The following is a 24,440-nucleotide window of genomic DNA, read 5'->3' on the forward strand; positions in this document are numbered from 1 at the left end:
GATAAGAGATGATCACTCGAAATTACATGTATCCGTATTAGCCTGTTTGTAACGCTAACTTAACCTTATGCTGTATCCATACTTTTTACTGGGCCCATGCCAGCTGCTCACATAATTAGGTAATCAGCGATTGCGGTTGCCATCTCTCCAGTCTCCTCCAAGTTGGGACCGCGAAAGATGCATCGGCCGCGACGGGCAGTTGTCGCTTCGCGCTTCAAGAAAAATCCCCCTGGGCTACAAGTTAGAGATGATTCGCTACCATATGACAGTTTGATGGGATTACACCACAGTATAAACACATTGAGGTAACGTTGAGTGGAGCCGCAAGCTTCTTGAAATGTTCTCAATGCCCAGAATCAGGGGCTGGAAACCCTGACCCAGGGGCAGAGGAGTGCGGGTTAAAACGAAACACAGGGGTGCACCCGTGCAACTCGAAACATCGACTTGCCTTCGTTTCGCCAACGTGACCCGGTTGCTTATCCGTTTCTACACAAGCTCCAGAAACTCGAAGGTGCGAGGTTTGACCAGGTACGAGATGGGAACGCCCTGGTCAGACTGACAGCTTGGGGGCCTCGGGGGGTTCCTGGGGTGTAGCCACTGCGAAGGGTCATCGTGTATCAGGTATACATACCTATTGACGCTAGGAGGGCCACAGGGCTCAGCTTTCATCATTTGCACGTTCTTCTCGATTTTCTTCGTTTCTCTCGTCGCTGGCCGAATGTATTCCTTTCGCTGCTGAGCGGCACCAAAAGTCGCTGTCGCATCGTCACTAGGTTCGTCGCAAGACCCCAAAGATGCCGGTGAGGTGGAGCACCAAGAAATCAGTGGTCGGCTCGTAAGTAAAGATCAACTATTTTCTAAATCTCTGTGGCCTCTCCGGCTAATCAACTGTGAACGGCAGCCTGGAGGGGTGCGACGTCGTCAAAGTGCTAGTCGGCGAAGAACAGACCGAGTTCACGCTGCACCGCAAACTCCTGTGCGACAGCTGCAGCTTCTTCCGCACCAACATTGAAGCAATCCCGTCCCCGTCCCGGTCCTCAAATTCCGGCCATGGTGCAGAAGAAGCAGAGGACTCGGTCCTGTGGCTTCCGGGCGAGACGTCCGACATGTTTGAGCTCTTCGTACTATGGCTCTACCAACGTCAACGATTCCACTTCTTCCTCGACCGCGCCCTACAAGCGATATCCCCGGAAGAGCACCGCACCACGCGCACCAACCTGGTGCACCTGCACCTCTTCGCCGCCGTCATCGACCTGCCCTCGCTACAGGACACGGCCATGGACGCGCTGCAGGACATGTACCTGCGCTTCGACTGGGACATGTCCCCCCGGTTCATATCCTTCCTGTACAACGGGGACTACTGCGACGCGCAGCACGCCGTGCGGCTGCGCAAGTGGGCCGTGGCGATGCTGGCGTGGACGCTGCACGGCGCAGGCCCCACCGAGAAGCACCACGCGGCCCTCGCGGGCCAGGTCGACAAGCTGTTCGCCGCCTACCCGCCCCTCCGGGCAGACTACCTGCTCCATCTCGAAAAGATGGCCCAGAGCCGCGCCGACGTGCGCATCAAGAACCCGCAGCTGCGCCTCCCCGCCAACAAGCTCCTCAGTGGCGAGCGCTACTTTGGTTTCCGCCAGTGCACCTTCCACAGCCACCGCGCCTCGGTCGGCGAGGGCCCCTGTCCCTGGCTTGCCCACGGCCTGGCTGCCATGACGGCGGCCTACGGCGACGACGGAGAGGCGTCAGCGCCCGTGACGTCTACCACTGCCGGTGCCGGTTGGGGTAGGAGCTGTAGGAAACGGGATGCTGGGGGCACCGTGGCGAAGGACGGGGTCGAGCCATGTGAGCCCGAGGAGGTCTATCAGCAGATCATATCGCCTGTTGGAGATTTGAATGAGATTTCGTACCTGGATCTGTCATGAAGGATATGGTCAGGGCCGTAGGTATTAGGGGCTGAGATACCCAGGGGCTTCCGCTTGAGGCTGTATGTAGTGACGGGCTCCGTGGAGGGTTTAGACGCTAATTAGAACTGGCATCGAGCCATAATGATAATGATTGGCCTCTCTCGGAGCAGGGGGATTGCGCTTGGGTAGGGTTATGTCACAACTGCGCTCACTCGAGAGAGCCCATGGCTCGACGTCGCCCAGACAAAGAGCACTGAGCAGTAAGTGAGTTTTGCTTTGCTCTTTACCAAGGAGACGCTTGTCACAGCACAATGCCGTTGTCTAGCGAGTCTTTGTTTAGAGACCTGGAAGTCACTCTTCGCTAAACAGGTTCAATGGCAACGGCTTTTGCCTGTATGCAATGTGAGGTTTAAAAAGTGCTCCCTCCTAAGAGTGTCAGAGTTTCCTTTTCTCGTAAAGCATCGATTCCAACCATCCAGCCATATCATCGACAGCCTAGGTACTGGACTCATAGCATCTCATCAACACACATAGTCTAGTAAGACGAAACACTGACAGGACAGCATGGCCTTTACAGGAGTGGGCGGCTTGTCATTTGGGGTTGAGATAGAGCTCAACTTCTGGTTCAAGAACGGCACGAGTCCGTCTCATTACCACCAAGATGGCGCCATTCTCAGTCCCGAGGAGGACAGCATGCTTCCCCCGGCACTCACCCACCTCCGTGATGAGACTGTGTGGAAGGCCACATGGGCAGGGAGCTTGCTCAAAGACGCAATATTGAGCGTCGAGGGTGCGAAAATGAAAGATGAGCCCATGCTATCCGGCAAGCCAGACACGCTCAATTGGATCCGTGTCGTGGATGTGGACGGATGGACGATCAAGCAAGACGGCTCGGTAGTAGACGACTCCCGCATCCTGGAGGGCTATGACTATGCGCCTTTTGAAATTACCAGTCCCGCCTTGTGGGATGTGCCCGACAGTCTCAACCATGTAATGGAGGTTCTCCAAGCACTGACTTCGAGGTTTCGGTTGCGGGTAAATCCAGATACTGGCTTCCATTGCCACGTTGGTGCAGGTATAAAGGGACTCGGAGAAGGGGGTAAGAAGAAGCATTCCCTCCACGTTCTCAAGAGAGCTGCTGCGCTGACCTGGGCTGCTGATGGCTTCCTCTGCCACGCTCATCCGCCCGAGCGTGGTATAAATATCTGGGCAGGGCCAATCCGCCAATGCTCGAGCCTTGCGCATGGGGTTAAGGCCCCAAGTAACAGGTGGTATCCATGGCCCCTAAACCAGCCGCTGTCTGAGGACTCGGCTATGTCCATCCATGACATGGAGTTGCTCATGCAGAAAAGTGACGACGCTGGTCGTCGTAACTTCATTCGCCTGCACAAGGAACTTTTCCCAGCGCTGAGACCACACCAGCCCGACGAAGAGGCACAAAAGCGTTGTGATCCTGGTCGCCGGAAATACGATGACGACCCCGAACCTGCAAATGCCATTAAAACGGTTAGCCAAGGCGTATCATACATAATGAATTGCACAACCCGCAAGCAAGTGGGCGGGCTCCTTAGCCCAGCTCCTGGGCAGATTTCGACCCGGCTGAACTATAATTTCAATAAGTACCGTTCTGGCAGGGACGCTAGGGATACCTTCACCGTCGAGTTCCGTGAGGCAGCGGGTAGCGTAGACGGCATTTGGATTGCGTACTGGGCTAACATCTGCCTGGGCATTTTTCGCTTCGCGCGGGCGGCCTCAGACAAACGCTTCTGGGCCGTCACATCCAACCTGTCAAAGGCCGAAGCAGCTGCCATGGCAAACGAGCCGCATAGTTACGACATGATCTCGTTCCTGAACGACTTGGGCCTATTTGCTGAAGCGCTGTACCTTGAGCGCAGTTTGCGGCGGGATCAACTGGGCTTCTGGTATCCTTGCCGGCTGCTGAATGAATCCGGAGGTTCCATACGCTCACGATAATCAACAGTCCGATTTGCGCCGGACCCAGAGCCAAAGAACCGCTCTTCGACGGAGTCCCGGCGTAGGTTAAGGAGCCCTAGTCCTGAAAATACGCGGGCGAGACAAAGGGAGGAGGAGGTGGACAGCACCTGGTGAGGAGGAAGGAGGGCACCTTAACTCAGGTAGGTAGGTATCTAAGTATGTGTAGGAAGGAGCGTCGTAAGGTGTACTATGTGTACATGTAACCCCAGTGTTTAGGTGGTATTCAAAGTCCATATGAGACTTGGTATCTAAATATTTGGCGGATGGGCAGTTGAAAACTTCAACAAATCCAAGACCGTTTGCATTATAAATGAAGACTGCTGGGTGCACAAGTTGACGTGGTGACTAGGTACTTTTTGGCTATCCAAATAATAATCCAAGTAAGTTTGTGCACTCGGGATGGCCAGATTAGCAGGCCTCCTGTCCTTGTTTGACTACAAACAACTTTCGAACTATTTGGGTTCCATGAATCCTCTTTAAGGTGAATTACACGTCGCAAAAACATGAAGGTAGGTTTGGGTTCCTCGTGCGACGGCTTTAAGAAACAAGTGTATTGTACTGTACCAGGTCGCATGGTTGCCCTCAACATCATCCCATAATCCCCCTATTATATCGTGGTTTGGACTTTGACGCTTCGGCAGATACAGTACTTAAGTACTGACACTACCATGTTCTCAAGATTGCATTCTGCACTACCCCCATTAGCCCAGAGCCCAGAATTAGACTCAATTTTAGTCATGATTCTCAGTGTTGTCTGCAAAGCCTCAGCGGTTGATATCTGCTATGGTTACAAATCTCCTCCCTTATGTAAGTATCTAGTTCTTCTTAGCAGTAAGGAGAGCCCTGAGTATTCTGTCTTTGCTAAAAAAACAGAGCATTAACAAGCTCTGTATGTACGATGCTAGACATGACGTATAGCTGAGTCAAGTACAAGAAGACACGGGTACATTGATATGGTATAGGATATAGATAGGGCAGTCAAGTCGGAATGGCATCAACTCAAACCCCCGACTGTCAACACAGCGCCGTCTTGGTATGGTTTCCGGTGGCTAGGCGTCGGACATGCGTAGGTGGACGGCAGGGAGCTGAGCACGTGGACTGGGAGCACTGAGCGAGGGAGGTCACGGTATATAGCCCTCATTTCCTTCCCGGTCAAGCAAGTTAGACTCCGCCAGAGAATTTATTCTGTGGCCGAGTGGAGAATGCCAGCTAACTAGGAAATCGTTGCGCACGGTTTCGTAGGGCGGGAGGTCACCGGTTCGATTTCAGGTAGAACCAGTGGCGCTCCCGCCTGAGCTTTATGCCATTTTTTGTCCATTCTTCCATCCGATGTTGCCCTCAAGGTCGGATTCTCTTGCTGATAAAGTCCAGTCTAGATCCCCGCCCATCAACATTCCTACCGCTCTAATGAACCACCCCCTTAGCCTAGTGCAGATACACCAGTAGCGCCTCAGTTACCTTAATCTCCAGTGTAAGAACCGCCGTCAGTTTCTCGCAGTCTCCATTTCATGTAGATCTAGTACGGGAGGAACAATCTCGATCGTAGCTTCCAAATCCAAGCAGGACAGCAAGTGGATGGAACCTTCCCAGAAACACCAACGAGAGCAAAGCGCGTTACCTATAAACCCCCCCCCCCCTCTCTCTCTCATCCTCTCTCTTCCACCTTCACCCTCCGTCGACCATGAATCATCTATAGAAAGAACAAATCCCAAACGAGAGATAGTTGAATGCTCTCCCTGGGCTGGAACTTAGATGTCATACCTAGCTGGTCAACAGCAGTTCGCATCCGTTCAAGGTGCCCAGGAACTTAGGGAATTGCAGGCTGCCGCCCTACAAAACGATTATTTGATGTAAGAAGGGCGATGGTAATTTGATGAATGGAACTTGGAAGGAGCTCATCAAGGGAATGTCTGATTGCATTAGGTAAGGTCGTAGGTATTTAGATTAAGTCCTCCTTCTTACTTTCACCCCCCCCCCTGAGGAGAGCGTAACGGCTCCTACTCGGAGTCCCTTCAGCCCTGTCCACTGTGACTGAGGTGCCTAGTTCGATTTCTATTATTAACGGCCATGGTGCCCAACAGGGCGATCGTGTGATTGCGTTATGCGAATACACCGGGTTACAAATGTCATCGCAGCAGGTCTGGCAGCCCATCTTCATTGACAACCTGAAATGATGAATGGAAATGCAGCCCGATATGCCGGGCGAGACTGTCCCAATAAGCAAGAGCGAGCCCCAAGAGGCCGCCTCCGCTCTCCACAAGCACGTCACGGTCGAGTACTGGGGATACGCCATCTCCGAGGGAGGGAAAGGTCTTTCGCCCGGATCCTGACGATTCCCGTGTCATATTCAACAACACGTACAAGGCTCTGCGCATCATCAGTGGGGAGCACAACCTGTACTATGCGGTGTGGTGCAACAACGAGCACCGATGTATGGCTTGTCACGATTTGGACTTGAGGCTTAAAGCGGAAAACCATGGAGCAGAACGACCAAGGAATATGGTTGAAACCGGCCAGAAATACCGGCAGTCTAGAAGAGAGAGCGAGACCACGGAGCCGGGGAAACAACAGCTGCAAAACCCAAACTGCCTACAACCTGAGGGGGTAGGAGCGCCGATGTGCAGCTTGCCGTCGCTACTCCTTGGACCACAAAGACCCAGAGCGGCCGAAGGGGCATGTGGAGAGAGGCAAGCAGCAGAGAAAGATGGTTGCAAAAACCCACACTTTTTACAACCGGAGGCAGAAAACATTCGCTTTTTCGGCTTAGGGGAACAACGCCGCTGTAGCCCCTGCTATCGATCTCTACGATCTGATGGTTAGTACGACAGCATTCCCTGAGTTGATAATGGTCAGCGGCCAAGGATCTTACAAGCGGTCGAAGTGTTACAGGTTAAGGTTCAACCCAGCGACTTCTTGCCTGCTTCAGTTGACTGATTCAGGACGAGGTTGAAACAATAGATATACGGCGAGAACAAACTTTCAACGTCAGGTCGTCGAGGAACAACAGATCCAGATGAATATTGGTGTTTGACTCGTGGCCAGAAAGGAAAGAGCCCATTGGCGGGTCGGACCATTTGAGACGGGTGAAGTGTGTTAAGTGCAGGCTTGACCGTAATCCCCCAATGATACACTAGCTGAGCTCTACGACTTCGATTTCTTGCCCCTAGCAGGGGCACCGCTAGCTCTCTTCCTCTTGCCCTTTCCCTTCGCACTTACAACATCCGGATCCGCTTCACCCTCATCTCCTTCACCATTCTCGTTCTCCTCTTCCCTCTCCTCCTCGTCAGAAGCAGCAACCGTGCCCCTTGTTTTCCGTTTTCTCCTCACCTTCTCCGACTCCCCAGATGCTCCAACGGCGGATGAACCCCGGGCCCCCGCACCCTCGCCCGTCTTCGCCCGCAGCCTACTGACCGCGTCCGCCATCCTCTTACTCCCCTTAAGCCCCCTCTGCCGAGGCGCAAATGCCTCCTTTGCCCCTACCCCCACACTTCCCTGGAAGTACCTGGTAATATTACTCTGTGTCCCCTCCACCTCGCGGCGATTCATGTCCTTGATGACGGGCACGAGAACCTCATCCGTGCGTTCCTGGCTCCACCCGATGGTGGTCATGAGGAATTGTCTCAAACCTTCCAAATCCGGAACGCCCCACTGGAAAGGCTCAGGATCGCTGTCCACTTCAGGATGAAGGTAGGCATCAAACACGGCAGGACTGGGGAACCCTACGGGCAAGAACAGCTTCGTGGCATGGGCCTTGCGGAACTTTCTGCGGAACGGCGAGTCCGCGTCCGCCTCCTTAGGACGGCCGCGGTTCTGCACGTCTTGCCACCAGTCCTTGAAAGCGGCGAGGCCGTCTTTGCCGGGGAATTCCGACAAAATCTCCACGGCGGTAACAGGTCCCACGCCGGGGATGCCCTCGGTGTAATCGGATCCGAGCAGCTGGGCAAGAGAGATGAGCTGCTCTCGTGAGAGGGAGAGCTCAGTCTCGAGATCCTGGGCGAGGTAGCACTCGACAAACTTGTTGCTGTTGAACATGTTCTTATAGACGCGTGTGCCGCCAAAAAGGAAGATGTCAGAGTCGTCAGTGACAATGCCATCGACGAGGTTCAAGCGCACTAACTCGGCGCATTGTGCCTCGGCTTCCATGGGTGCCGTTATGTACGGAATGCCGAAGAGGCGCAGGAGAGCCTGGCACTCGCTTACCATGATCTGCGTGACCTCGTCGGCGTCACGGCGGTCTTTCTTTTGTTGGTTGCGAAGGGCGCGTAGTTCTTTCTCATAAGCGTCTTGATTCTCGCGTTGAGACTTATTGTTTAGTTGGCTCGCGAAACGGGCGTGTTCTTCGGCTTCTTCGGCCATCTGTGCCAGGAGTTCCTCTTCCTCTGGGTCGCTGAACTCATCAAATTCTTCGGGACCCGGGGCGTCCGGGTCGATAATCGAGTCTTCGTGGTGCATTGCAAACCCTTCGATTCTTGTCTGCTGCGCAGGTGGCGGTGTGCCGTCGCCGTAAAGCTCGGCCTCAATGCGAGCAGCTTCAGACATCTGTTCGCCATTGACAGCTTCTTCGGAGGCTCCGGTTTGAGCGGGCAGAACCACGTCCTCAAACTCCACATCTTCCTCCTCCATGTCTTCCGGACCCGGGTTCATTCCTACCGACTGACCCTTGAGTCCATTGGGTGTCTCTAGATCTAGAGATTTTTGAGCGGGCGTGCGTGGCTTGGTACTGATATCCATACCTCCGTCTGGGGTTTCGGTGACGACCGCCCTCGCTTGCTCCGGAGCGGGCTTGACGATATCGTCCTCCATAGAGGGAAGGCTGGCTCCTGGCCGTTCATTGGAGTGGGGCTTTGCTGCGGGAGGCGCGTCGATGATTTCAATATCGCTGTCGTCACCACTCTCCGACTCAATCTCGATAATGCCATCCTCTTGTCGCTGACCTAAGTGGAGATCCTCTCCCATAACCATCTCCTCATCCGCTTCGTTCATCAGCCTGTCTACCTCTTGTTGTTTCCTCACGGATTCCCGAATATCCGACGTGTCTGTTAGCCACGGCGGTAATGGGAGAGGTTTATCGTCTTTCTTTGGCAGATCATCAACCTCTGATTCTCTCACAAACCCGCCAGCCTCATCATCAGAGACAGCTTCTAGCTCACCGGTCTGGGCTTCCGGAGGGTTTTCTCGCCGCTCTGTTGTGGACGTTACCTTGCCACCAAACATGCCACGCCAGTCGAGCTTTTCAAACGGAAGCGGCCCGTCAAATGGATTCTTGACGTTGGCTTTGACGGATGCTGGTTGTGGTTTCGGCTGCTTCTTTCTAGCGGCCGCCAAAGCTGACTGAAAATCGACATCGCTGTCGCTGCTTTCACTATTCCGGCGCCTTGGCACAGCGGCATTTGCTCTGTTGTTTACGATATGCGCAACCATCCTCCCGCTAGCGCTAGTGATGGGCTTTGCAGCCTCCACAGCCTTCTGCCTCCACTTCGGCGTTGCTGCAGTGTCAGGTTCTTCTTCATCGTCGTTTCTATCTTGAAGCCCAACACCGTGCTGATTTTGTAGCGACAGTGCGATGGCGCGGTTCAAGTCCTCTCTTTCGTCGGCTTGGAGGGAATCGTCTTCCCCTTGAAGGTCAGTGTCGTTCTCATTCTCAACGAACAGCGACTCCTCTGGTGCATCTCCTTCCGTTTGCCGAGAATCGTAAAACTGCTGTCGGGCAGAGTCTAGGCCCTGTGCTTGTTGGTAGGCATTGTTGTTACCAAGACGGGGCTTTGGCAGCCTGTTCAAGCCCTCGATGGGGATGTCCTCAAACTCCTCGTCCTCCCACTCATCCTCGTCGTCCTTCCCTTGATATTGGAACTCGAGTGCGTCAACATCGATGGGCTTGTGTATCTGGCCCCTGTCCTTCTCCTTGCTGACAACACCGAGAGCCCAACCTCCTTCGGCGCCCTCATTCTTGACTAGGATATACTCCCGATCCCTTTCCCCGGCAACGCGGTTCACGCCAATTGTCAAGTCAGTGCCAGCCATTCCCATTTCATACATGAGACGCTGTGTCAGGTGATTTCTCTCCTTGACTCTCTCAATCTGGAACCTCGAGAAGGCCATACGGTCCGGAAACATATGGTCCAGCTGGTCTTTGCTCAGACCCATTCTCAGGCGGCTCCGCAACCTAGCAGCGTTCAGGATGTTGTAACGATCAGCGGGCGGTAGGCTCTTGAAGAATTCTCCATCAAAGTCAATCTTGCTAAAGTCGTAGAGATTAATGTCCTCGCCGTCGTTGAACTGTCTCGCGTATTCCTCGAGCTCATCAATGCTCATGATGCGAGGGTCATTTGGCTTGCCCATGGCTTCGATGCCATTTTCCAGCTCGGGCAGATGATAAGCATCTTGTTTGTGAAAACGCCGGCTCCTCTGGCGTTCCTGCTTTGACATGCCGAGCTCATCCGCATACACTATCTGATCCATGCTGGGTAAATCTTCCTGCTCCTCTTCGACTTCTCTTGCGGCGGCACTTGACGCAGCTTCCTCACGCCTCTTGCGCTTCTCTTCCTCCTCTTCGGCAATGCGCTGCATCTGGACGGCGAGAAGCTTTCCAGCGGTGCGCACGGCATCCTCACGGCGGCCCTCACGGCGTCTGCGGCGGCCTTGGAGCGTGGCGCGTTTCAAGGCGGGAGCACCACCGTCAAAGACGAAAACGGGGTTTACACCGTACCACAAGAGTTTGCAAATGCGGCGAAAGAAGCCGACAACATGGCTGTTGCGCAAGGCGTTGCCCTCTTTGTCGCGGACTGCCTTGAGGAACTGGTATATCCAGATGGAAGCATCAATGGCGAGGCGCTTGCGGTTCAGCGTTGATAGGTTTGTGGGCCGCGCACACGGCTGCACCACAGTCCAGAGCCCTTGGACACCCATTTTTACGGTTCCTCAGGTAATGAGTTAGAATCGCTGACGGTGACAGAGTGTGAGTGAGGATTGTCCAATGACTCAACGAGTCAAGGTACCCTGGTGAGGGTTGCCAAGTCAAGCACAAGCGGCTTCATTTGAAGACACCTTTGATTGGTATAGTGAGTTTATTGGTGAAGGAGAGCATAGGTGAGATGCTGTGAAGCCGAATGCGTCCTCTAAGTCGCGAGGAGAGCTGGGTGTGGCAACTTTGATGGCGGTGGAGGTTTATGGATGAAGTCGAATCGAGAGTCAGACACTTCGTACGAAGGTACCCGTACTGTGGATCCGCTATGCCACCCCTGCTGGGCTGCCACGGCCCACGGCTGTCTGCTGCCAAGCATCGTCACTGCCTTATCTGCTGCTTATCGATTGGTTGATTATTTCCCGGTCGTCTGGCTGCCAGCGCTGCTGCCAGAAAGCACCGTGGGGCAGTTGAACGGAAACATCCAACCTGATCGAGATTACGAATACACTTAAACAGCCTTGAATGCTTTTCGTGCAGTTGATTTCTTTGACCAAGTACAGACATCGCGATTAGCACTCTGATAGCAATCCATTTCCCAGCGCCATCCCGCTTATACATTCCAATAGTTGGACTTCTTGAATCTCACTTCACTAGTCTTAGCGCTCTGATTATGAGACTACCCAGATAACCTGTATTCTCTTTGATTTCTTAGGAAACGAAGAGACAAGAGCAGTCAACAGGCCGATATGGACAACGACTCCGGCTCCACACCCTCCTCGCCGCCACCAGTCCAAGATCAACAAGACCAACAGCAGCAGAAGCAAGCCGCTGCCGAATTTCTACAGTCCATCCTGAACAAGAATCTCCGTGTAACTACAACCGATACACGCATGTTCTGGGGCACATTCAAATGCACCGATTCAGTTCGTTCCCCCTCTCTCAAGATTCTAGCCTATCCATTTATTTTTGAAGACTAAACATTAAACACGGAAATCTCAACCTGCAAAATGAAAAGGAAAGCAACCTGGTCCTCCAACACACTTATGAATACCGTCACCCGACGCCCCAGCAAGTCTCAGCGGCGGCGGCAGCCGCAGGGACAGACCCAAGCACGGGCAAAGTCAAGATGGACATGACATCGCGCTACCTAGGACTAGTAGTGGTGCCGGGGCGGCATATTGTTCGCATTGAGGTGGAGGAGTTTGCGAGTCAGATGAGGGGCAGGCAAATGAAAGTTCAGGGGCTAGAGGAGCAGGGGATGGGGAAACCGGGGTCATCAGTACCTGACTTCACCTAGGTGACTGGTCGTGTATTAAACGCTATTCCGAGGTCCGCCGCCAGCCATTGCAAGATTGAAAGCAACACATTCATAGTACGGCAGAGGAACATGAGAATGAGCCGAACCAGAAAAGCTAATAAAACATATCATGTGCCAGAGGAAATCGACGTTAATAAGTAGTTACATTAAAATCATCCGTGTGGTTGTTGCCCCTTTGAACCCAAGTCGCCGATTGCCGTCTTCGTCCGAACCTTTACATTAAAGCTTCATTGCCAAACCGTACCAAACCGTCCATCTACCGATCCTGTTGTGCCATTCAGTCATTACCAATTATACTGCAATCGGTTCTCGCAGGAGAGAGCGGTCGCTGGCTCTGACTGAAATCGTAAAACACAAGCAAGCCGACTCCGCCGTGAGGGGTTTCTTTCCGACTGTGTGCGAGTGTGTGTCGTGGGTAGGTGCATGTGCGTGTGTGAAATCCCCGAAAACTCCAAGCCGAAAACCCTTATGAATTCCCGCTGTCGCTGCCGCTGTTCTCTGTCGTCAAATGGCACGCAGAACAACAGCTTGTCTCAAGACACCCAAAACCTTGGCTAGGCGTCAACCGGCTCCTGATTTCGCCCGCGGGTACCCTCGCCGTTCAAGCCCGACTCACTGCCCAGGACCGTATGACTCGGAGCGTCCAGGTCATTCTCCTCTTCCTCCTCGACCTCCTCTTCCCCCTCGTCAGCGTACCCCTCCTCCTTGTGGCGCACAGGCATCCAATGCTCCCTATCACTTAGTGGAGTGTCCTGCGTTGACAAGTCATGCCCGGCACCAGCCGGTACGCCGCCCTGGACCCTACCCTGGCCCTGGAGGAGATGCTGGCCCTCGGAGCGGGCTTTGATACCGTTCCGACGGCGCTGGGAGAGGGTGCGGGCACGGGTGGACAGCTTGGCGTTCACGGCGGCGTTCTGCGTGACCCAGTTTGTCAGGGCGTCCTCGCAGTCCTGGATAATGGCCTTGCTGGCCTCGTAGCCGTCGTAGGCGGCGCGCGTCTCACCCGGCGTGACGGGCGTGTCGTCGATCAGCTCAAGCAGGTGCTTGCCGTACCCCGCAATGATGGCTACCTTCTCGCAGTGCTCGCGCAGCGCGTCAAACTGGTAGCTGTATGCCGCCTTGATCTTCTCGCGCGTGATGTTGGACAGCTGTGCCTCGGCTACTAGCGACTCGGCTTCTGCGCGCACCAGCTCTTGCTCCAGGACGACGATGCGGGGTGAGTTCGGTTCCTTGTATTTCAGCTGCGCGATTTGGTCGGTTATTTTTTGCTTCCCTGTCCGTCGGGGCAAGATGTCAGCGTTTGGATCGAACTCTGTTTATGTGAAACTTGAAGTGGCTCGTACTGTCTCTGCTGGGCTGTACCGAAGCCTCTATATTCCTAATACTCTTCATGGTGATGCGGTACTGGTCGTATCTGTCAACGTATTGATCTTCGAGCTCGCCAATCTCATATAGTAGAACGCCTAATTTGTCTGTGACGTCCGAAACGTCCTCGTCGCAGGCCTCGCCCCAGATTGACAATTGTTGCTGAAGTGCAAAGTGTTAGCTATTGGTCGATAGCGACGGTCTTTGGGGACGTACAGCAACCTCCATGCGCTCCTTGGCCACCAGTTCTAAGCTCCGCATGACATTTTTCTCCATCTTGACAAGTTGTGAGAGCTTCTTCGCGAGGTCGGGTCCGAAGGCGCCGGCCGTGTTGCGTCGTAGAGCATGTCCTAAGCCTCCTGTTAACCCCCCAACAATGAGTGTGCCGATCTCAAGGAAGTCTGCAGTCACGACTGGGGTTCCGCTGGGGAAGGGGTCGGGCGCAGCTCACCGAGGCCACCTCGACCAAAGAGCCTATGCGACTTGGTGCTCGAGGGGGGAGGCGGTGGGTTCTAGGTCAAATTTGTTAGCGAGACCGTTGATCAGGGCCTGCGCAGTGGCAGTTCGGTCCCCAGCAGTACCTGGATCTGTGACGCAGTTGGCGCGCGCGTGGCGCGCATAGAATAAGTCCGATGCATTGCGACTGCTAGGCCAGTGGTAGCAGCGATGACGGTTTTGTTTTGTTTTGGCTTGGCGTAGATTAAGCCTGACTCCGGTGGTCAAGGAACAGTGGCGATTGCTTGTCCTCGCGGAATGGAAACTTCAATGGTCGGCGGAGCGAGATCGGGCAATAGCGCGAGGATGGTGGTGCAAAGGTCTGCGAGAACTTAGGTTCGTCGGGAGTTGTGAGACTAAGGGGTTGCGCGCGGTATAGAGGGAGCAGGCATCCAAGAGGAAATGGAACCAGGGCGTTCGTTTTTATGCGACGACGGTCGTGCGGCGGCGTCAGCGCAGCGAGATGACGTCGGTGTATACCGTAATGTACGACGCACTTAGGGACGGGTACTTCGAAGTTGGTAGGTGGGCTGTGGTAAGTGTGGAGGCAAACTGCCCACAAAATAACGTCCTACACGTGTCCAAGACCACCAATATGTTAGTAGATGATATACATAGCCCAATTGCACACCTGCAGTATGGTGGCCTACCTGCATTTACCATTTGTACCGAGAATTTATATCCACCTACTTGAATTTCAATTATTCTAGTATTGGCACCCTGTTTGACATTATATACAGAAGCTATCCATTTTCGCCTTGTCATATGGCCGAACCGGGCAGTCATCTATTTTGTAGCCTAGTAGTTAAGAGTGGGAAATTCAAACGTAGCGCTGGCAGACCAAGGCATATTGCGCTTGGTTCGCCAAAACGACAGCGAGGAATCCTAGAATCATTGCAGCTTGGGAAGTGTTTGAAAAAGGGGCAAGAGATGAACATTCAAAATGTCCTGTCCATCCCCGGCGTCTTGAATGCAGCATATCTTCTTACAATCGGGACCTAGATGAAGCCATTAGCATTCAGTGAGAAGATGAGGCAGGTTGACTCTGTGAGGGACTGTTGCGACTTACCTCGCGCTGTATGTCATTACCTACCTAAGGCATTGCTGCGTACAGTACAACGCCCTCATCAGTTCAGTTGTACTCGCTACAGAGTCACATTTACATGAGGCGTTTTCTTCCCCAGTATTTGTAGTCCATGACATGATAGATGTTTGCACGCACCTGTTGGCCCTGGTCAGGGGAAATAAAGGCAGGTTGGTCTGTGCACCCCCGTTTTCTTGGGCGCTGTGCTCAGTGTGCTGACTGCTGCAGTGTGGACTGTAGTCTGTGGAGCCAAGACGGATCGCAGCGCGTCTCTTCATCCACCGCGTCTCACCTGCCTTCATTTGAATATCTATCATGAGAACCACTCAGCAATCTACGCTGCCCAGCCGATTGTCAACATATTGATATCTCACTCAGTGACTGCGGAGTCGGTGTCATGTGTGAAGCAGCTGCTCATGCGGCATGAGCAATTGATTTTTTTTCTCCAAGCTGCACTGCTTAGTCTCTGTCATCGACACCCGTTTTCAAGGGCTCAGACGGCGGTTGCAAAAGACACATAGACGACACGGGTGACGGCAGGGTCCAGTCCAAGAGCATTGCGCCGCTTGATGCGCTATTCACGGGGCTTGTGGGTGGATTGAGAAAAGGGGACGGGGAACGGGCCAAAATGCCTTTCTTCGACGACAAGCATGTCGATCTCACGCGAGAACCCTTGCCCGACGGCGGCTTGACTTGCGACGAAGTTATAGTAGCGCCGCCCACGCCCATCATCTTTGGGAATAGTGACTCTATCCGTGCGCGGCAGCAGTCGCCGTCAGAGCGACGATCTCAGCAGCGAGCCTCGGCCCCGCACTCAAAGCCCGCCAGAGCGTCAACTCCTTTGCACAGGCCGACCCCTAACCCACCATCTGCCGCCAGACCCACCGCCCGAGCCGCTGATGGGAGTCACGGGACACCCTCTAGGTCCGCTCGAATGTCTGCTTTCTTCATCCGAGATGAGGTTCGGGACTCGCAGTCTCCTCCGCCCAGCAGCAACCACAGCGCTCAACAGCAACAACCGCATCCCACACCAGAGTCATCAACCAGGTCCCTCAGAAGCCGTCCGACACCTAACAATCAGACTCCCGAACGAATGCAATGGACGGTCGAAAAGGTTGCTACAGCGCTTGCCGCTCTTGCCGAGGAAGTCGGCCAGGGCCATGCCCGACTTGTAGAGTATGTGCTGGAGGAAGCCGACAAGAAGGCGCCCCAGCCAAGACACCTAAGCACGATAGACGTCTTTGCTGCTATGAAGTCCAAAGCCATCGATAACACCAGCGCCCAGCCTCCACCCGAAGAGACCATGGCGGTAAAGTTCAAGGCAAGCTGCCCCAGAGCCACACTCTCAGCGTTGCGACGAGCGCTAACACTCAGTGCAGCAGCACAATGGGGAATACGGCAAATCAAAAGGCAACGGGCGCCGCTTTTTCTACCCCGTTGTCTCCATCAAGCCAGATAGGGAGCCTGTCCCAGGATACCGCTTTCACCATGTCGAGATCCGCAAAAATGTCCTTGCACTCAATTCGATGCTGAACTTTGTTCCCCATCTCCGCGATGTAGATCCAAACTCGGCCGAGGAGAAGAAGTACAGCAACTGGCTCATTGACCTAGAGAACCTGGACAGCAAGTCTGGCTTCCAGACCCAGAATCGGCACCAGAAATTCATCAAGAGGGTTCAGAATGAGTACGCAGCAACGCTATCCACATACTTGGAGCCCTGGCTGCGCAAACTGGCCATTGATGGCTGCACAAAATCCGCTCTTATCCGCTACATGGCAACCCAGCCGCAAAGTGACAATGCCATCACACCCCAGCAAAAGTCCAGCCTGCTGGATACGCACACCGACGATGTTGGTTCGCCTCACGCGGCGAGGGGAGCCAAGGTTTTTACCCAAGCCTTTGACCGCGTCTTCAACAACGATTCACTCCTGTTAAGGCGCGTTAGCCTGCGCGACGTGCTGATGCTTGACAAGTCGGTCGAACCTATCCTAGACAACAAAAGGGCAAAAGATGCGCCAGGCACGCAAAAGCCTCGTGATCAGGCCCTGATGCAGAAAATCATCGAGTCATTGGGCAGTTACTCGACCCTCGGATGCCTGATTTGCTTCAGTCATGACTGTGAGCATGGGGAGATCGAGCGGGATAATCAGAAACGGTGCTTCTCTCTTGAAGAAATCGGAGGGCTTGCGCCGACATTACGACAGAAGTGGACAGCCCAGGTTGAGGCGCTGGGGAACGGCCAAATCGACGGCACCGTCAGCCGGCCAACACACCAGCCGTGCAGGAACCAGTGCTACCGTAGCTACGACACAGGCAGTTATAATCAGGCCGTTAAGCCCTGGTCTGAGAACGAGGTCGGCGTGCTTGAGTGGGTGTTTGCAACTATCGGCTATAGCTCGTCGCTGAAACCGCAATGCTTTGTGGGTGCAGTGCTGGGCCGTCCTTGCTGGGATGTCCATCGCAAGTTCAAGGAGTTGGACCTCTCGCTGCCTCCGGTCGAACCACGCGCCGAGCCCCCGAAACCGAAGCCTGTACCTTGGTACGACCGCAAGAAAAAGCAGCTGCTAGGTGACTGGCAAGATGCTACTATTACCCACGAACATGCCGTGCGTGAACTTTACGCTCCTTGCCACCACGACGGCCCCTGTACTGTGGCGAATAACTGCCCCTGCGCCTCGGCTGGCTCTCACCCCGTACTCTGCGAGCGCTTCTGTCGCTGCACGGCAGACGAGTGTGCGCTCAAATTCACAGGATGCGCTTGTCATTCATCTGGCAAAACATGTCTCCAGCGGCAAAAAGAAGGCAGGCCCTGCATCTGTGTGCAGCTAAACCGGGAGTGCGACCCTGTCCTTTGTAGAGGCTGCGGGGCCAAGGAGAGGGCGGACCCGGAGAATGCATACGACGAGCAGCTGCACTCCACTGGGTGCCAGAACGTTGCCTTGCAGCGCGGCGCTCCCAAGGCGGTTCTGTTGGGCAAGTCGCAGCTCGAGTGTTGCGGCTACGGCCTCTTCGCTGCTGAAGACATTGCCCAGGATGAATTCGTGATCGAATACACCGGCGAGCTTATAAGTCATGACGAAGGTGTTCGACGTGAGAATCGCCGCGGTGATGTCTTCGACGAAGAGAACAAGGTCTCGTACCTATTTACCTTGCTCGAGCAGGAGGGTATCTGGGTGGATGCTGCCATGTATGGCAACCTCAGTCGCTACATCAATCATGCATCCGACACGTGCAACATCATGCCAAAGATTATGTATGTGAACCACGAGTGGCGCATCAAGTTTACAGCACTCCGCGATATCAAGGCCGGGGAGGAGCTGTTCTTCAACTATGGCGACAATTTCCCCAACCTAACAAAGAAGCTCGTTGAGCGAAACGAGAAGGCGGGTGACGCCAACAACACTGTGCCGGGCCAGAAGCGCAAAGGGAGCGCCGCGCGCGGCACGGCACGCAAGACAACGTCCAAGGCGAATGGTGAAGGCATCGACTTTGCGCCCGATGAACGTGGTGACGAAGATCTCTGGCTGAATGATATTCCCATCATGGACGATGACGATTTGGGCGATGACTGGGATGACCACACTCCAAAACGCCGCAAGAAGCGTGGTGGCAAGCGACCAGGCGCGGGCCGCAAAAAGAAGCACCCCCACACGACGGCAGCCGAGATGGGCGACGAGGTCAGCCCGGGCTCACAGCTGCACGTCGAGCTCAGCGGTAATCAGCAACCAGGCCGAGGCATCACCAACCCTACGACTCCTACCCGAAACACCCTCAAGCGGTCGTATTCGAGTATGCAAAACCCTCAACAAAGCTTCTCTGGCTCTGAGGCCGGCGCGAGCAGCACACAGGCCACCACCGACGGTACAGGGCCCTTGGTTAAAAAGGTTTCAAAGCGAGGCGGCGCTCGCCCCGGCGCAGGACGCAAGCCTAAGCATCCTCGTCCTCCGGGGGCGGCCGGAAGGGCCAGCAAATCCACAACAACCGATCAGTCTGTCAGCTCTGCCTCTAAGAACGACGAGCCAGAGATACCCGGCAACCATCGCCAGAACTCGACTCACCGCTCTCCCAACTCCACAACTGCCCCCGGCGTACCAGCAGGAAGGAAACGCAAAGCCGCCGAGCTAGGCGACAACCGCCCCGAAGCAGGAGCAGACCGTCATGAGAATGACGGGATCAGCATAGCCGCCACCGCCACCGCCCCAAGTAATAATGATAATAGTAGTAGTAATAATAACAGCAACAACACCCACCCAACCACCGCAAGCTTCATGTTCTATAGGCAAGACATATTCCAGCCAATTCTCACCCCGTACGACACGCTATCCAACTCGTCTGTCAGCGCCACGACCACGACCACAACACAGACCTCCGGCCGGAGGCGACGGCACAGCAGCCACGGCCATAGCCGCGGAGGCAGTACCGCGTCTGGGTCGGGAATGATGGAGGGCGACGAGGCGGCCGAGGGCGTCGACCGCTCGGCCCGCAAGCGCCAGAAACCCCTGCGGTATAGGGACGAGGAGGAGTAGGTCTTTTGAACTTCGGTCCGCTATCCTTGCTTGGGGGTTTTGGTGGTGGGGGTCATAGTTCCGGGGGATGAGGATAGCTTGCTAGGTAGATGGAGTGCGGGTTTGTGAGGATTGGCAGGGGTGGAATGATCGAACCTTTTTCAGGCTCAGGGGAAAAGGGTGGTAAATCTTGTCTTGCTTCGTCGGCTGGTGTTCGGTGTTCGTGGGGTGGGCGTCAGCTACTTTAGTTTAGTGAACGACGCCCGAACCTAAGCAACATCCATGGACGAAGGGGGTTGTCAATTAACGTTAGCTGGGTAAGACCAGGGGAAGGGGGAAGTGGGTTAGGAAATGAACAGCAAAGCAATTTCAGTGATCTGTGCACAACGTACATACATAATCACTCTAGGCAATGTTTTCTTGCGGATTTGACCTCGGGTGGAGGGACTTGATGCGAGTAGTGTCTCGCAGAACTGGAGCAAAAAGGTTTGCTTCGAGAGGCAGCGAGGCAGCAGCATACACAGTAAGGTATGCACGAAACACGACGCATCGTCAACTGCTGCAGCATACACATCTATACAGATGTCCACTTTCACGGTGAGCCCACTGAACAATGTACAAGAATTGAAACCAAACCAAGACATTCCTCGTGATATTAGCGTGGGCTACCAACTATCTCAGAGCTCCCAAACCTAGCTGAGCCACTAAAGGCAAACAGGACTCGCAAAACCACATGACACCCCAAGAAGAGACGAGGTATCAGATGTGTTTGCGTGTAGAGAAAATCGTGTGATGCGATACGGGAAACTGTGCCGGCCTGTCATGTAAGCGGCAAAACCAACTCCTCTAACTCCGCGTGCTTTTATTTCCCACTTCCAGCCATTGCATCTTCTCTCCCTCCCCACTCTTTTTACAGATTGGGCCGGAGGATACCCCTATGGGCAACTGGCCATTATCTGCTTTTTCTGCCTCCTCCATATGCTGCCTTCTTCTTGACGTTCCATTTCAACAACCTTCACGTCGTATATGGAGAAGATGCATAATCTCCGCTTGAACGTAGTAGTCGCAAAACGAGGCCAATGAGATATCTCGGAACTCCATATTCTGTTGGCCGCAAGACCAGAGTCCCCCGTTAATAGGCATAGTGTCGCTGCGAATGTATGACCCAAGGCTTCCACTTGAGTACTCAGCCGAGTGGCATATTTCTTTCCCAAACCGGAATCGGTAGCTTCTCATCTCCGGGGATCGTCATGTTATGTGTTAAATTATTCGGGTTAAACAGGCTAGCAACCCCAAATCGGTTTGTTCTCACTGTCACGTGAGTTCATTCCTGGTATCTGGAGTAGCACCGTCCACTCCTAGACTTAGACCCTCGAATCGGAGTGTGTTGTGTTGTCCGTGCACGGAGCATGGATGGTGTCACCACTGAGCTTGAACTCAGGACGCCGTATTGAGAAAAAGGCATATCATTAGCGTCGGTCCATTAGACGCTCTGGGGGTAAACATTCGCGGGCTTTGATGCATTAGCTGCGAACAAACTTGTAACATATAGCGGGGAAAGGAGACGTACTGGACTGTTGAGTATCTGATTCCTCTTGTTTCTGCCCTTCTTGATGTGGTTCTTGAGAGCATTGGAATCCAGTGGCTTCAGGAGTTCAAAGCTGCAGAGAAGCTCTGTAGACACGGACATAACGGCGCCCCAATTGTCAAACTCTCCACAGTACTGAGCATCCGTTAGCAAAAGATTCTCAGGCCTAGAGCCGGAGAGAGGTTACTCACATTAGGTGCACTGAAGACAGTGACTAGGACACGATCGGTGAAAAACTCGTAGCCATCCTCGACAACCATGTGCGCTCGGCAAACAAGGTCGAAGTCGTTGGTTGCTAGGAAGTCCGTAATGACTTTTTTGCCGAAACAGTAGCTGACGCCTCGTTCGTTTGCCTCCCAGTCCTGTTCCATATCAGCAGGGTCGGACCAGAGTAGGTCGTTCAACAACCCGTAGTCAGGGACATCCGTTGGGCGTGCGATGTTCCGAATGTCGTCCATGTGACTAAGTGCCGGGGACAGGCCTCCATGAACACAAAAGATCTTCGCAGCGACAATGGCAGCAATTGGGAGCGTGTTGAACGTGTCGATGAAGGTTTTCCAGATCTTCACGTTACACCGCCGCTTGCATTCATCGTAGAAGCCGTAGACGCGCGTGACGTTGGCGCATTCATGGTTGCCACGGAGCAGGAAGAAATTCTCCGGGTACTTGAGCTTATAGCAGAGCAGAAGCAAAATTGTCTCCAGAGACTGTTTCCCACGGTCCACGTAGTCACCAAGGAACAAGTAATTGGTACTTGGCGGGAAGCCACACATCTCAAACATGCGGATGAGGTCCGTGTACTGACCGTGGACGTCCCCAACAATTTTGACAGGAGCATCCAATTCGAGAAGGGCTGGCTGGGAAAGGAAGCACTCCCGGGCACGATGGCAGATGGCTGTTATCTCGGCATTCTTGAGGCAGACACTCTTGGTGACCTTGCCGGCATAGGCAGCATCCAAGAGACGCTTGATGAAGTCGTCGAGGTCGATGTCCTTGATCTCACTCATCGCTATGCCAGAAGCAACTTCCTCCTTTACAGATTCCTGCGGTGACGTGTCCGAAACGAGGTTGACTGCATCCTCACGCTTCACGAGAATGCTTTGTCCCGGCTGCTGTGAAGACGGGTTGGAGTTAGCAGCGCCACTGGGCGGCTGGTCCGAAACGTGGTCTACTTCTCCGCTAGCCTGGGCGGCAGAGACATCACGATGCCCCGCCATGATGGAGGCCGATTGCACGGGAGATGGCGGAGGCGCATCATCCAGCTGAGGCGAGTTCAGGACGGCCGTGTCCACAGACGAAGGTGAGGTCGGTGACGAGAGTGAATCGGCGCGACTAGCGCGGGTCTGCGACGACCTACCGCTCCGCCCAGACCTGACTGACCCCGCATCCGACTTTTCAAGCGTCTCCCCGTTCGCAAGGATAGCAGAGCCCCTGGGACTGTCCGTCTTGCCCGAACCGGGAATTTTGGAGCGCAGAGAGCGGAACGAGCGCGAGGATTCTCTCGTGTCGGACCTGCTGAAGGATGGGTAGGATTGGAAATTCTCCTCGCCATTGCCGGCAGCTTTGGAAGAAGATGTGGCGCCGGCATCTTTGGAAGATTGGTTGCCCATGGTTTCCCAATGTCAGAGATTAGGTAACTCTGGTATGGAGAAGTCGAGGGGCTGGACGGCGTGCGCGCGTGAGGTTTGTGGTTCCGGCAGGGTCGCCTTTGAATGCCCACACAGCCTACCGCTACACCCGTCTAGAAGCGAGTTCTCTACCTGGCGTGCCCCAACCTTCTAGGGAGGGTGATAGAATCGCTCGAGGTCGGAAAGTAAGCTGATGGCGGTGGAAGACGAGCGCCCCGTTGATCGTTCCGTTTTTGATGACTTTCGATCGATCAAGCGGGAAGTAGCGCAATGTCAAGGGTTTCTGTACGTTGCGGCAGCTCGGGAGCTAGTCGGATTTAGGAGAAACGGACAAAGACCGATTGACGTCGGGGCGGATTTACGGAGCTCGGGGCGCTGACTCAACGAGCGCGATGATGTTAGTCGGGGCTTGCTTGGGGTTCCACCAGGAGTAACAACAAAACAGAATGATAGTCGGCACATCCACAACACTGGAGGAAAGGCGAGGGTCGAAGGCTCGGAATGAAGGCTAGGAGGTTGGAGGAGAAAAAAACAAGGAGAGAAATGTGGGGGTGCACGCGAGACGAAACGAAGGAAAGTGAACTAACCTACACCCGATGACAAGGAGCGCAACGCCAAGGCTGAAGATGTGCAAGGGGTTTGACCTGGCGCCTTGCACGGAGTAGCTCGACTTCAGTTGTCCTCGCTGCCTTGTCTAAGAAGCAGCAATTGAAATCGTGGGGTTGGGCAAGGTATTGTACGTAGCACTTGGGAAAAGCAGTTGGGCGGCGGGCGGAGTTGGATCCGGCGGGCAGGCGTGCAACAAGGCTTGCCACTCTGGTTATTGCCACGGGGTCAAGGAGCTCGGTCGGGTCGAGATCGAGGACAGAGATGTCACAGCGCTTTGTCGCCTGTAAGAAGAAAGTCGAGGGCAGCGGGATGCGGGGTTCAAAGTTGCAGACAGCGCGATCAAACCTGACAGGTGACGGATGATGGGCAATTTCTCAGGAAAGGTGCGGAAAAGGCTGATGATGACGATGCGGCTGACGGCGTACGAGGATTGATGCCTTGGCTGGGCATGGGCGGGCTGCCAGTGGAGACGAATTGGCCGCTCACGTCGGCGGGATGGTTATGTAACAGTGGTCACCGAGCAGAGGAAGGACAAGCGCAACACAGAGAAGTGAGATGGCAATTGTCTGGTGAAAGGGTTTGACAGATGCGGAACGATGTCGAGAAGACAACGGAAACTTTTTGTTACAAAATGTTTTGCGACTTTGTTGGCCGCCACCGAAAAAGATGGAATGAGAAGCCGCGAACGAATGGGCCTGAACAGACGGCACGTGCCTCATGTAGCCAGTGGGGCCAATCGTCGAGACGGGTTTGAGCGTCTGCATGGCGCACCTCCCGCGACAATGCGTCTTTGCACCTGCGGGGCCTTGCAGTTTCCAGCGCAGATCGCAGGTAGCGACTACCGCCCTTGCCGTCAACGTTGGTACTGTAAGGTAGGACTGTATCAATACCAAGGCACACTAGGTCGCTACGGGCAGGCATCCAGACCAAACCAAATATGCAAGAATCAGGCACGCACTTGCAATCAAGTTGCGGAAAGGCGTGTGTGCGCAGCACAGGATGCAGCCGCGAAACAATAAACGAAACTTGATTCTCTGTATCCCTTACG

The 24,440-nt window shown here is 54.3% G+C and overlaps 8 protein-coding genes across 8 annotated transcripts; 4 read left to right on the forward strand and 4 right to left on the reverse strand.

Moving 5' to 3' along the window:
* Positions 1-794: 794 nt before the first annotated feature.
* N656DRAFT_790042 (uncharacterized protein) lies at positions 795-1,919 on the forward strand (the record flags this gene model as incomplete). The annotated part of the gene is made up of 2 exons (XM_064816836.1): positions 795-835; positions 902-1,919. The coding sequence occupies 2 exons, from the start codon at positions 795-797 to the stop codon at positions 1,917-1,919; spliced, it is 1,059 nt and encodes a 352-aa protein (XP_064669454.1).
* Positions 1,920-2,465: 546 nt separating this feature from the next.
* Positions 2,466-3,940, forward strand: N656DRAFT_845721 (uncharacterized protein; the record flags this gene model as incomplete). The annotated part of the gene is made up of 2 exons (XM_064819209.1): positions 2,466-3,823; positions 3,883-3,940. 2 exons carry the CDS (start codon positions 2,466-2,468, stop codon positions 3,938-3,940), a joined length of 1,416 nt encoding a protein of 471 aa, XP_064669455.1.
* Positions 3,941-6,770: 2,830 nt separating this feature from the next.
* N656DRAFT_780020 (PIN domain-like protein) lies at positions 6,771-11,065 on the reverse strand. The gene has a single exon (XM_064815302.1). It carries the CDS (start codon positions 10,800-10,802, stop codon positions 7,038-7,040), a length of 3,765 nt encoding a protein of 1,254 aa, XP_064669456.1. The 5' UTR covers positions 10,803-11,065; the 3' UTR covers positions 6,771-7,037.
* Positions 11,066-11,639: 574 nt separating this feature from the next.
* Positions 11,640-12,001, forward strand: N656DRAFT_681529 (uncharacterized protein; the record flags this gene model as incomplete). Its single annotated transcript, XM_064810560.1, has 2 exons — positions 11,640-11,723; positions 11,816-12,001. Coding segments are annotated over 2 exons (270 nt in total), but the record flags the coding sequence as incomplete, so codon positions are not given.
* Positions 12,002-12,672: 671 nt separating this feature from the next.
* N656DRAFT_790044 (uncharacterized protein) lies at positions 12,673-14,121 on the reverse strand (the record flags this gene model as incomplete). The annotated part of the gene is made up of 5 exons (XM_064816837.1): positions 12,673-13,391; positions 13,462-13,645; positions 13,700-13,842; positions 13,944-13,995; positions 14,065-14,121. The coding sequence occupies 5 exons, from the start codon at positions 14,119-14,121 to the stop codon at positions 12,673-12,675; spliced, it is 1,155 nt and encodes a 384-aa protein (XP_064669458.1).
* Positions 14,122-15,304: 1,183 nt separating this feature from the next.
* Positions 15,305-19,955, forward strand: N656DRAFT_845725 (uncharacterized protein). Its single transcript, XM_064819210.1, has 2 exons — positions 15,305-16,383; positions 16,442-19,955. The coding sequence occupies exons 1-2, from the start codon at positions 15,691-15,693 to the stop codon at positions 19,586-19,588; spliced, it is 3,840 nt and encodes a 1,279-aa protein (XP_064669459.1). The 5' UTR covers positions 15,305-15,690; the 3' UTR covers positions 19,589-19,955.
* A 1,095-nt stretch (positions 19,956-21,050) lies between these two features.
* On the reverse strand, positions 21,051-22,765 carry N656DRAFT_710739 (phosphoprotein phosphatase PPZ; the record flags this gene model as incomplete). The annotated part of the gene is made up of 3 exons (XM_064811698.1): positions 21,051-21,080; positions 21,138-21,290; positions 21,347-22,765. 3 exons carry the CDS (start codon positions 22,763-22,765, stop codon positions 21,051-21,053), a joined length of 1,602 nt encoding a protein of 533 aa, XP_064669460.1.
* Positions 22,766-22,910: 145 nt separating this feature from the next.
* Positions 22,911-23,929, reverse strand: N656DRAFT_127713 (uncharacterized protein). Its single transcript, XM_064808572.1, has 3 exons — positions 23,738-23,929; positions 23,375-23,664; positions 22,911-23,162 (listed from the first exon to the last, which is right to left on the reverse strand). Exons 1-3 carry the CDS (start codon positions 23,840-23,842, stop codon positions 23,057-23,059), a joined length of 501 nt encoding a protein of 166 aa, XP_064669461.1. The 5' UTR covers positions 23,843-23,929; the 3' UTR covers positions 22,911-23,056.
* Between the last annotated feature and the right edge of the window lie 511 nt (positions 23,930-24,440).

This window comes from Canariomyces notabilis, assembly GCF_033297395.1.
Source record: "Canariomyces notabilis strain CBS 508.74 unplaced genomic scaffold N656scaffold_13, whole genome shotgun sequence".
NCBI classification, from domain to species: Eukaryota; Fungi; Ascomycota; class Sordariomycetes; order Sordariales; family Chaetomiaceae; genus Canariomyces; species Canariomyces notabilis.

What these genes read in the sequence shown, in the direction of transcription:
- N656DRAFT_780020 (XM_064815302.1), bottom strand. Translation starts at nt 10,802, where the DNA reads ATGGGTGTCCAAGGGCTCTGGACTGTGGTGCAGCCGTGTGCGCGGCCC.
- N656DRAFT_845725 (XM_064819210.1), top strand. Translation starts at nt 15,691, where the DNA reads ATGCCTTTCTTCGACGACAAGCATGTCGATCTCACGCGAGAACCCTTG. An exon ending in CCATGGCGGTAAAGTTCAAG is followed by an intron (nt 16,384 to 16,441) that starts GCAAGCTGCCCC and finishes CACTCAGTGCAG; the next exon opens with CAGCACAATGGGGAATACGG.
- N656DRAFT_127713 (XM_064808572.1), bottom strand. Translation starts at nt 23,842, where the DNA reads ATGCCCAGCCAAGGCATCAATCCTCGTACGCCGTCAGCCGCATCGTCA. An exon ending in CATCATCCGTCACCTGTCAG is followed by an intron (nt 23,665 to 23,737) that starts GTTTGATCGCGC and finishes CAGGCGACAAAG; the next exon opens with CGCTGTGACATCTCTGTCCT. An exon ending in TGCGCTCCTTGTCATCGGGT is followed by an intron (nt 23,163 to 23,374) that starts GTAGGTTAGTTC and finishes GCGCTCGTTGAG; the next exon opens with TCAGCGCCCCGAGCTCCGTA.